This window comes from Solanum stenotomum, unplaced genomic scaffold, assembly GCF_019186545.1.
Source record: "Solanum stenotomum isolate F172 unplaced genomic scaffold, ASM1918654v1 scaffold32768, whole genome shotgun sequence".
NCBI lineage: Eukaryota > Viridiplantae > Streptophyta > Magnoliopsida > Solanales > Solanaceae > Solanum > Solanum stenotomum.
Genome location: NW_026032120.1, coordinates 147,767 through 160,514, shown reverse-complemented (window position 1 = coordinate 160,514; position 12,748 = coordinate 147,767). Strand labels below are relative to the sequence as shown.

The 12,748-nt window shown below is 29.7% G+C and overlaps 2 protein-coding genes across 2 annotated transcripts; one reads left to right on the top strand and one right to left on the bottom strand.

Moving 5' to 3' along the window:
* Positions 1-544: 544 nt before the first annotated feature.
* Positions 545-1,754, top strand: LOC125852165 (pectinesterase-like). Its single transcript, XM_049531892.1, has 3 exons — positions 545-569; positions 651-974; positions 1,063-1,754. Exons 1-3 carry the CDS (start codon positions 545-547, stop codon positions 1,752-1,754), a joined length of 1,041 nt encoding a protein of 346 aa, XP_049387849.1.
* A 1,626-nt stretch (positions 1,755-3,380) lies between these two features.
* On the bottom strand, positions 3,381-8,291 carry LOC125852164 (cell wall / vacuolar inhibitor of fructosidase 1-like). Its single transcript, XM_049531891.1, has 2 exons — positions 7,799-8,291; positions 3,381-3,829 (listed from the first exon to the last, which is right to left on the bottom strand). The coding sequence occupies exons 1-2, from the start codon at positions 8,289-8,291 to the stop codon at positions 3,381-3,383; spliced, it is 942 nt and encodes a 313-aa protein (XP_049387848.1).
* Positions 8,292-12,748: the final 4,457 nt, after the last annotated feature.

The window sequence follows — 12,748 nt, the reverse complement described above, 5'->3', positions numbered from 1 at the left end:
CATTTTCCCCACTCCATCTAATTTTAAAAAAATTTCTTCTGCATTTTAGGTAAAAAATAAAAAACGAAAAAATAATATCCTCTTGATATCTTTAAAAAGTCATTTATTTTGAGAATATTACAAAAACTAAAATATCATTTAAAAAGAAATGAAGAAAGCACAAATTGTATCTTCACAAAATGAAAATTTCATAAAAGTTACAAATTGATTCCCTCCAAATAAGAAAAGATAATAAGTAGAAAGCAATACCATAACTAAGCAAAGGATTGAAATGTTACTACAATTACATATTACCTAGGTAAGTAATTGTTCAAATGGTAGAAAAAATCAATGAAATGAAGATGACATTTAGTTATCCAATAAAGGAGCATTTAAAAATGACATTTTACAAATGTGTGCAAAAATTTAAACGTGCAAGAAAGAGTAAAAGTTTACTACAATATAAAGGAGGGGGATTGCTAAGCTTGGACAATACTACAATATTAAGAAAGAGTAAAACTCTTCCACTACCAAGAAGAATTGTTGCATGTTCATCAACTTTGCAATGGCCATCATAGATAATTTTTACGGTATTCTTCTTCCAAATCTCTAGATTGTAGCTGTAATTCTTGTCTCTTAACTCATCAGATTTTTAAAAATTTTTAATGCAGGGAATATAATGACGTTGTTTGTCGCCGTAATTATAGTTGTATGCGTTCAAAGCCAACTGATAACAGAAATACCTTATAACGCAGTTGTTTCAAAAGATGGAACCGGAAATTTCAACACAATTGCTGGAGCAATATTGGCTTCCCCCGATCACAATGTCAAGCCATTCTTCATAAAAATTAAGAAAGGCACGTATCAGGAATATATTAGAGTTGATAAAAAGAAGACTAATATATTCCTGATCGGAGAAGGAATGGACACTACGATAATCACGGGTAATAGAAGTTTTGTCGACGGCAACAAAACCTATGATACTGCAACCGTTAGTAAGTCCCTCTCTCTATATAGTATATATACATGAATTTTATTAATTTTGATGAATTATAATTGTTTCTTCTTATTTTTGATTTGCAGAGGTTCTTGGCAATGGCTTTACAGCCCAAGACTTAACTTTTAGAAATAATGCTGGACCCATAAAACATCAGGCAGTGGCATTAATAGTTGAAGCAGATTCGGTGTCCTTTTATAAATGTCGATTCGACGGGTATCAAGACACTTTGTATGCGAAAAAACAACGTCAATTCTATCGAGATTGTGAAATATATGGTACGATAGATTTCATATGTGGTGACGCGACAGCCGTGTTCCAAAACTGCTTGATTGAAGCACGCACTCCTATGGCAAGACAATATAACACAATCACAGCACAAAAGAGAGAGCGTGAGGACTCTCCAACAGGAATAGTGCTTCAAAATTGCACGATAAAGGCTACCCCCGATTTGGAGAAATCTGACGTCACGACATATTTAGGTCGGCCATGGGGTATATTTTCTAGGACTGTGATAATGGAAAGTTATATAGATAATTTGATAGATCCTAGAGGATGGGTTGAGTGGATAGAATCAACAAATAAATCCAGTGTTAGTCGTCGGCCATATTATCTGGAGTACAAGAATACAGGAACAGGTGCTGTCACGAAGGGACGTGTGACATGGGCATCCATCACTACGGATCCTAATATTGCATTAAATTTCACAGTTAGGAACTTTATAAGTGGTGACCAGTGGATTCCCGTCAATATCCCTCATTACCTAGATTTATCTTGAACAACAATAAGTTGTATTGTATTCCTAGTAGTTATTATCAGATTATAAAAACAGTACTACTATGTACGTATCTTGTTTCATTTGTCAAATGAATTGATTATCTAATTTTAAATTCCGTCTTCAAGTAATTTATTGTTGCCATTGTCCAACTAATCGACTGAGCATTAAATCATAAAAAAGTACATATTTACAGAAACTTATTGTGTCGAAATGCGGCGGACACCAAATAATCTAGTTAAAATGACTCTTAGGATGAACAAGAGGAACATAACTTAAACTTAAAAATGAGTGTTCATTTTATGCATTATACCAGTAATTTATCAATCAAAACAAAAGAGTCACGGGCTTATAAAACCAAAATAAATGAATGGGCCGTGGATTGGGCCAATTATTTGGCTGGTATTTTGGATTTTAAGTAATAAGGGCTGCATGGATTATTATAAGAAAAAAATTTAAGAGCAACTTTCACATATAGCAAACATAAAAATCATATTTGTATGTTATAGCTATAATTTGTATAATTGCGCTCCATAGCAAATTTTATGTTTGCTATGGAGCTTTTGATTTGTATAATTCGCTAGATACATCCAATTTTATACAAATTGTTCAGTTTTGTATAAATTCATTTATACATTGTAATTTGTATAATAAGATCTGTATTTGTATAATTATACGTGTATAAGACGAAAATATATGTATTTGTATTTGTATATACACTTTTCTCTCGCTTTAACAAACACATTTTATACATTTGTATACCGAATGAGTAATTGTATACCGAATCAGATGGCAAAAAAATGGGATGTTTGCTGCGAATTACAAATAAAATAAACTATGACTATAACATTTAATTTGAATTAATAGTTTGCTATTTCGCTACAATGGCAATTACAATGGGAAGCACAATTTTCCAAAAATTAAACATATACACATCTTTATTTAGTGAAAATTTACCATAAGAATAAATAATTAATTTAATATAAAATAATTCTAATATGTTAGGACTTGTAATTAAACTGTTATTTTTAATAATTATTAAAAAGTGTATTTATAACTTGTAATATAGGTTTACCATATATTCATCATGTATCAGTTCGTTTATTTGGATATGTTACGATTTGGGATAGATGGAGGAGAAGAAAAAATGAATTTTGAATACTCTGAAGCTCTTATGATTTGAAATAGATTGATATCAATTTGTTTTGTGTGATTCGTGAGACTGAAAATTAATTTTACGTTTAGATTTTTTTTTATGTGCAACATGTTATGTATCCAGATGAATCTTATTTATTTGGATGTCTGATTTTTGAAGAATTTTTTGTAAAATTGAAAAGGGTAGGGGTATAATGTAAATTACTCATTACACTATAATTCCTGTAATTTTTACATTTAATATTCCGTTAAAACAATATAAATCTTCTTTGGGAATTAATCAACATATATATGTTTGTGTGTCGTCCTATAAAAATAAGAAGATTATAATTAGCATAAAAAATGAATGTGAAGGTAAGTAGGTAACAAAACCAAAAAAAAAGAGGGCCAAATAACTTGCAAAATAAACCTGGGCATAAATCATAATGACTTAGGACAACAACTTCTAAGTTGAATGAGAATGTTGATTACATATTAATTTCCGAATTGGTTTATCAAACTCGCGGTTAAATTTATAAAATTCATAAAATCATCATCTTTTGATTTTATTGGAGATATCTTGACAGATTCATTAAATGTTTCTTCACAAGTGTCAGGAGCACTAACAACATCAGAAACGGCACTCATAGCCCCAGGAAAGTCATTTGCATCAAAATCTTTAATTGCTGTTTCAGCGTCATCTATCGAACTATCATAATTTTCCTTACAAACTTGAAGGCATTGTATGAGAACATGTTCTTTTGCTTGCTCTAATAGACTTACAATTTCATTGTAAATACTTTTTGCCTTTGCTAAACATTGTTGAAGTAAAATATGTACCAAACCTTTTTTATCAGCAGAAGAGCTCTTAGGGTCCGCTCTAAGAGCATCGATGCAAACTTTGAAGTCACTAGACGTTCGACAAACATCTTCTATCAAATCTCCTGATGATAAAGTTACAGGAGATAAAAAGAGCATGAAAATCACTGACAATGCTTTTATGGAATTCATCTTCACGAATAATATATTTTTTGAGTTATATGTCGAGGGGTTCTTATAGGTAGATCAATACATATTCATATTTATTTCTTTTCCATGAAAGATTATGTAGATATTAGTGGTCAAGATTGTGGTAATTATATCATTTCCTTTTAAAATAAGCTAGTATTAGTAAGTAGGGGTGTACATGATTGGGTTGGTTCGGGTTTTTCAAATATCAAATCAAACCATTTGTGTAAAAAGTAATAATTTATAACCAAATCAAACTAATAAAATTTGGATTTTTTGGATTTTTCAACCTCGGGTTGGTTCGGGTTTTTCAAATACCAAACCAAATCACTGTGTCGAATTTTTAAATTTATAAATCAAACCAAACTAATAAACCTCGAATTTTTTTTCTTTAGATTTTTGGATTTTTTTCGGTAAATGTGCATACAAACATATAATTAACTTGTGCTCCAAATATTTCTTTAGTCCAACCAAAATACAATTATCTAAGGTGTTTCTTAAGAAAATAACACAAAATATGAGATGAGTACTAATGACACTAAAATATTCAATAAAAAATAATAATGAAATCATCATATAAAATAAATATTGCAAAGTCATAATGAAAATGATCATAATTTAAAAGTACTAAATCATGCTAAAATAAGTTTAATAAGTATTAGTTACATTACAAAATATTTGAGGAAAATTAAAATTAGATTATGTATTTAATTGTCTAAACCAATTTATTTTAATTGTCTAAACCAATGTTGAATTGATTTTCTTTTTGCATTAGTATTAATTTGATTTAGATTTAAGTTTTATTATAATTATCAACATCTATGAACTATATATTTATTGGACCATTCGGAATTCTAAGTTTTAAACTTGAAATAATATATTAAAAGATAAAAACTATGAAATAGTATAACAAATATTTTAAAATTATATCAAAGAAAATATTTTTATGTATAAAATAAAAATTTAAAATTACATATATAATGTCGGGTTGATTTGGTTTCGGGTTGGTTTTTTTTAGTTAAAACCAAACAAACCTAAATATAGTTGGGTTTTTTTTTCAAATACCAAACCAAGTCAAACCAAACCACTAGTCGGGTTTTTTTTCCGGTTTGACTCGATTTGCGATTTGGTTCGATTTTCGATTCGATTTTGTACACTTAGACATGTAAATAATTTAATATTAATTCACTCTAAATATGATTTTCAATCAATTTTTTTTTCTTAATCTGACAACTAAAGTACAATATAATATGAAGAGGAAGTGCAAGCTTAGTTATCAATTATGTTTTGTGAAAGGAAAAAAATATGAATTGCCAATATTTTCTCACTTATTATTACTTCATTTTAATATGTTGACATTCTTTAGATGTAAAAATTGAAGATTTATAACTAATAATACGTTGAAAACTTGTAATTTTGTGTTCCTTATTTTTTATTTTTTCCATTCATGTTTCTTTATTGATATTAAAACGATTGCAGAAAATAAAAGTGAATCCAACAAATAATTAGTTAGTTTTCCCCCCCCCCATCAGTTTTAGTTTCTTTAATAAAAAAGTTTATTTTTACCTCTCAATTTTAGTTTCTTTAATTTTGATTCATTTTAAATAAAAAAAATATAAAAAAAACTTTAAAAGAGTATTTGTTTGAGCAAAGTCATTATTATATCTCAAAAAGAATAATTTAAATAATATTGTTTATTCTATTCTACCCATAAATACTTATCGTTAATAACCTCTTCTTCATTAGTCGTTATTTTGATATCAATTAAGACATTGATTATATTTATTATATTGCCTCAATAAGCATTTCCTAATAAGTAAATTTGGAGCAGTCAAGCGATTTTTTCAACTTAAATCTTGTCATTGGTCAAAAACTTTGATGACACTAATTACAATTGATTTTGTATATGACAGTTGGTAGCACATATTTTATAGGAAAACTATCTAACTAAACATATATTATTACCATATATACTATATTTACCTCTAGTTTGAAATAATTATATATATATTATTATTTTTAATATTTATACCATATATTTTAAAAAATTTAATAGATACACAAATTTCTTAAATATAGTATTAAATAACTATCTTAAATTTAAACTCCTTAATTAATTATCTATTAAAATGTCAAAAAATTTTCTACTACAACTGCCGTTTCTCCCACCACCCCTGTCCACCAGCCCTCTTCCTTCCTTCCTTCATCTTCTCCCTCTTTCTTCCTTTATTCTCTCAATGCATGTTTGCATATTCAAATCAACATTATACATATAGGTTAGTTTTTATTGTTTTATTATTCTCATGTATCTTGGTTTTGTATTTGAATTTTAAAGTTCATAATCTTCTGAAGTTTAATTTTAAAAACGTTTTTCAAATAGGTTTTATATTATTTTTTACATAGAATAAATGGAATCTCATGCAAACAGTGAGACAGGTGGTTAACCGGTGCTTAGAGAACTACTTGGGATGCTTTAAACGATACAACTCTTATTAGTTTAATAGTTTATCCAAGAGTTAGTCAATGAATTGGTTGATTGGAATTGCGAGATGGATAGATGTTACAGATGATGAATCAATTTCTTTTATATGTTTGTTGTTTCTCAAACACTATAATGGTTGATCATTCCTAAAATCGGATGATTCTTGTTAAATGTACTACACATTAACAATATTATACTAAATAAAACAACTTTTATTTGTTTATTTTCACTCATGAATTTTTTCATGGCATGTGGGGACTCTTCATCCGCCAACATTCAAGTCGAGAATAGATCTAAGTATAGGAACGATCCAAATCAAGATAGAAGAATTACACCAAGCTTTAATTAACAAAGCAAATACATGATACATCATTAAGTGCACATCAAGTGGAACAATGTTGAATACACATTAGGTGCATGTACTCGTATCTAGTTAAGATTTCGTGTATCTATTGTAAAAATTGCTAAAAAAAAGAAGGAATAATTTTGAATTTCTTTTATTTGGATTAATGATAAGACAGATACTGATCTACCATCGTGATTTGTTCCTTAATTCGTGCGTTTAAGTTACATTCCATATTTATATGCTCATAATTATATGTATATGCTTACTATGTATCCGAGATACATGTTTTTGAATATAATGTATGAAATTGATACTTGATATCAAATTAATACTAGATACATATATATAAAGATACATGAAATTAAAATTAGATCATATAAAAGATGCATGAAATTACAATTAGATTATATAAATAGATATATGAAACTAATATTAGATTATATAAATAGATACATGAAATTAATATTAGATCATATAAATAGATACATGAAATTAATACTAGACACATATAACAAATACACAAAATTAATACAAAATACTTCTATGATACATATGAATATACTTGTATGACACTCATGTATCTAAGTGTTTAGTTTGTTTGATACAACATATATTGATAAAAGATACATTAATTTCTAAATTTCTTAATTTTAATAAGATACAATAATTATTTTGTCATAGACTAGTAAATATTAGATTAAAATATTTCACCGACTTCAATAAAAGTATGTGGCATAGATGGAATAAAAAAATAAAAGTATATAGCATAGATGGATATGAATTTCCGAAGTTGATTGGGTAAATATAATAATATATAAAAGACAGAAATTAATTTAATATTCAGTTAAAACATTGTAAATCTTCTTTTGGGAAAAAACTCAGGAGCATAGATATATAGAGTATACATCAATAAACTATATGTGTATTGTCCTATAAAAATAAGAAGATTTAGGGGGGGAGCCAAATAACTCGTAAATAAACCTTAGCATTCAGAATGACTCTTGACAACATCTTACAAGTTAAATGAGAATGCTGAATTGTTGATTACATATTAATTTTTGAATTGATTTAACAAACTCATGGTTAAACCAATAAAATTCATAAAATCATCATCTTTTGATTTTATTGGGGATATCCTGACAGGTGGTTCATTAAATGTTTCTTCACAAGTATCTGGAGCACTCGCAATAGCAACAGTAGAAGTCCTCGCCGCCAAAAAGTCATTTGCATCAAAATATTTAATTGCTGATGTAGCATCATCTATCGCATTATCATAATTTTCCTTACAAATTTGAAGGCATTGTATGAGAACATGTTCTTTTGCTTGCTCTAGTAGACTTGCAACTTCATTGTAAATACTATTTGCCTTTGTTGAACACTGTTGAAGTAGAATACGTACCAAACCTTTTTTATCAGTAGAACATCTCTTAGGGTCCGCTCTAAGAGCGTCAATACAAACTTTGAAGTCACTAGATGTTCCACAAACATCTTCTATCAAATCTCCCGACGAAAAAGTTACCAGAGAAAGAAAAAATATGAAAATCACTGATAATGCTTTCATGGAATTCATCTTCACCTATATATACATATATTTTTTGAGTCATATGTCGTGTGGTTCTTATAGCTAGATCAATACATATTCATATTTATTTATTTTCCGCAAAAGATTATGTAGATATTATTGGGTCAAGATTGTGGTAATTATATCATTTCCTTTTGAAATAAACTAGTAGTAGTAACTAGAGAAAATTGAAGGAAAGGTGTGCTTTAAGTTTTGAATTAGTTATTGGTGACAATATTGACCAACAAAATGTCAAACATACTTAAATACTAAATTAAGTTAATTGTGGACTCAATTAACATTTTCAAAACTTATAATCTTTTTTAAAATACAAAACAATCCTCCCACTAAATAAACAAACTTTCCACTCCCTTCCCCTCTCTCAAACGTTCTCCTCTCTGCAGAAAATTTTTCATACTTCTCAAAAATTAAAAATTGCTTCGATTAGGACAATCAATTTCTCCGGCAGCTTTCAACTTCCGACGGCCGTACTTTGAACTTTCGATTCTTCTATTCTAACCATCCAAAGGAACAACAATTTGCAGGTAAAACTTTATTCTTTTGAAAAAAATTAGAGCTTTTTAGTTTTTTTTTTAAATAGCGTATATTCTTCCCTCAAGAGCTGCCCAAGTTTTGTGTGATTCATGTTGAGACAATGAAGCTTTTGCTTGTTTATGCTTTAGGAAGTGGACAAACTGATTGTTCTAAGAAGAGCAAATCGACTAACCCCACCCTATGCTTTAGGACATTTTAGTTTTTGGCAAGATTTGATTTTTATTTGGTTTTTTGTTTTTTGGGATACTTGGAGAGGATTAGTGGGGTTAGTTGATAATTTAGGTGAGATGGGAAAGAAAAGAGGTTTGCCCAATTGGGTTCCTAATGAGTGGAAGGTGGAGGTTAGAACACTCAAGAAAGGAAAGAAAGAAAAGGTGTCCCTGCCTTATTGTTCATTCCTCTTTTCTTAATCTTACATTTGTTTTTGTTTTTATTTTTGATGTATTTTGCTTTTCGGATGATAAAGATTGATTATTTTTGTTCTATTCATTTCTAATCTTCCATTGCAACTGTTATTTTTGGCTTAATCTATACTAATATGATACAAAATCATAACTTTGCTTCCCATAACTATTTACCTGGTTGTGTAACTAAGGGCTACTATTTTGTGTCTTCTTCTTGTAGGATAAATTAGCAAGCTTGATGTCATGCTTCATTTGTATAGACAAACTAGGCAAAGTAATTGAACTTAGTAATGGATACTTTGTTGAGATGCATGCAAGCTGATCTAAACATCACTATTAGAAAAAAAGAAAAAAAGAAAAAAAGGGCAAGTTTTGGGAGTTAGTCTTCTTGCTCTAAATAGGGTTTTAACTGAAGAGGTTAGTTTGCTTTTATGACTGAAGTAGGTAAAGAATTCAACATGCACTTTTTTGTTGAACCTTGTAATGCCTAGATAATATAAGTATATGAAATGTCCTAGTTCTGGTAAAAAATTGATCTTATATTTATCTTTTGAAATTAACTACATTAGGGCCTCCCCTGTTGCAATAGATGGCCTATTTGTTACAACATATGAATTATTTGTTGCAACAAGTGAATTATCTGTAGAATATTGTATTATGTTGAATTTATTAAATTTATTGCTATCTTTTTTTAATGATGCACAATTGATTGTAAGTTTTTTCATTCTTTCTATTTGTAGATAAAATGGCTTCCAAAAGAGAAACAAGTGAATCAGTCTCTGATAAATTAAGTAAAGTAGCTAAAGTACAAACACCATTAGAAGAACTTGTTGTACAAAAGCAGAATGAAAATATGAAAATTGTAGATGAGGAAGATAAAAATAAAAATGAAGAAGAAAAAGAAATAAATAATGAAGATGGAGATGATGAAGAAACTGAAAATGATAAAGAAGATGAGGAGGAAGGTGAAAAAGAAAGTGAGGAATGAGATGAAGATGATGGAGATGAAAATGAAAGTCATGATATTGAAAGTGAGGAAGGATATGAAGATGTTGTCAAAACTTTTAATATTGACAAGTTTCAGGTAGAGATGCCTATAGATGACCCTACAAATTTGACAGGTGATTTTGTTGTAAAATCAGCCATGGGCTCCAAATTTGATGCTTCTAGAACGATATTGATGAAAGAAAAGTTGGAGGATTTCTTTAAGTCTAGCTACTTTGGATACTTTCTTGATCTGCCGGAGGCTAACAATACATGTTTTCAAATGAACATGGTGTATGATCTTCTCAAGCGCAGGATCAAGTATAAGGGAGATGATGATGATGCTTTGGAGGATAAGAACAAGAAAATGGATGAGTTTTGGATAACTTACTATGGCATGTCGGTTTGTTTTGGCATGAAAGAATTTGCCATAGTGACTGGACTGAGATGTCATCCTCTATCTAAACCTCTTCCTAAAGTTGCACGCTTAGGAAAGCTAAGAGAAAAAAAGATATCTAAATCAGTCAAGATTGACAAGAATGGTAAAAAGCCAGTCAAGACAGTCAACACCAAAACCAACAAAGACAAAGAAAAACTAAATAATGAAAATGAGTTGTTGGCTATTATTGGACCTAGTTATAAAGCCAAAGATTTGATAGAAGATCTCCAAAGCAAAAAGGTTTTGAAGAAGCACAAAGAGCGATTGTGGTTAGTTTGGTTTGTGCATGCCATTTTATGGGCTAAAGATATCAACAATGTCATAGATCTTAGTTTGTTTGTGCTTGCTCAAGATTTGGATGCATTCAACAATTACCATGGGGTAATGATAGTTATTTCTAGACTATCGAGTATTTGGTGTCAAAGTTATCACCAAAGACGAACAATTTATATGGCTTTCCTTGGGCTTTCATGGTAAACTTCACATCTAATTTTAGTATTTTGTTTATTTGTGTTATTGAATAATTATTTTAAATTTTTATTTTCATCATCTTTATAATTTTAGGCTTGGGCATTTGAAGCAATACCTTACCTCAGGAAGCAATTCAATGATTACTCGAAAGAAATTTCTCAACCAAGGATTCTTAGGTGGTTGTCTGCCAATAACAACCCAAAAATAAATTTCGTTGATCTTTTTGATCCTTCTCATGCTATAGTAAGTCTTCTATAGAATAATATTTATTTAGATTAACCGATTATCTGTTTTGCTTTCGTTTAATTTTCTTCTAATATATGACTCATCTATAGTCATCTATTGCAATGGATGAGTCATCTGTTGGAAGAAAACATAAGAGTTTGCTACTGTTTTGCTTATGCCCAATAAATGATTGATCTGTTGCAATAGATGTGTCATTGTTGGATGAAAACTTAATCATTTGTTGTTGTTTTATTTAGGTTCAATAGATGACCTATTTGTTGCAACATATAGGTCATATATTGGACGAAATCTTAATCTTTTGTTGCTGTTTTACTTTCATCCAACAGTTTACCGATCTGTTGCAATAGATGGGTCATTTATTGGACAAAATCTTAAGAGCTTGCTACTGTTTTGCTTACTTCCCACATATGACCTATCTACTGCAACATATGGGTCATCTGTTGTAAGAAAATTTGATCATTTGCTACTGTTTTGCTTTCTTCCAATAGATGTCTCATCTGTTGCAACATATAGGTCATCTGTTAGAAATAAAATATATAGGTAAATATTACAATAAATATTTTATCTATTATAATTTATAGATTAATTTTAATATAAATCTGTAATGACTCTAAAGGTCATTTTTGGAAATTTTAATAAAATGACCGTTTACCCCTCCCGATAGTTGCCTCGAGTCCTAATTGTTGTATTTTTAAAGTTGGTTTGGAGGAAAATTGATGAAAAGTTGAGTTTTTAAGAGTTAAAGTTTGGTTAAAAGTGCTATTTCGAGTCATTTGGAGTTTCGAGACTCGAATCAGATTTTCGTCGATTCCAGCAGTTTTAGAATGTTGAAACGGGTCTATGAGAATTTACGGAGTTGAATTTGGAGTTAAAACGAAGATTTGAGGTCCTAAGTTGCAAAAATTGTGAAATTTTGATCAAGAGTTGACTTTGGTCAACAAACGAGGTTCCGGTGCTCGAAATGGAATTCCAAGGGCACCGTTGGATTCAGGGGGTGATTCTAAGTCTAGAATGAGTCTTGGTTGAATTTTTAGAGGCCCCGAGTGCGTTTCGAGTTTTTGAGCCTAAAGTTAGTTTCTTGACGCCTTTCGGATACCGGGTCAAGGAGACCTCAAATTCAAATTCCGACGATTTCATTGAGTCCGAAATGTCATTTTCAAGCTAGTAGCATATTTGGTTTGTGTTCGGGAAGTGCCGAATGAGTTTTGAGTGAGCTTTTAAGCTTCTTGGATGCTTTGACACTATTTCAGTAAATTGTGGCAACTAAAGGGTTCATTATTAGTTTTAAAGGTCGAAAAATTATTCCGAAGGTTTTGAAATTTTGAGCATGAATTATAGGACTTATCTGCAAATTTTGGTGCATTTTC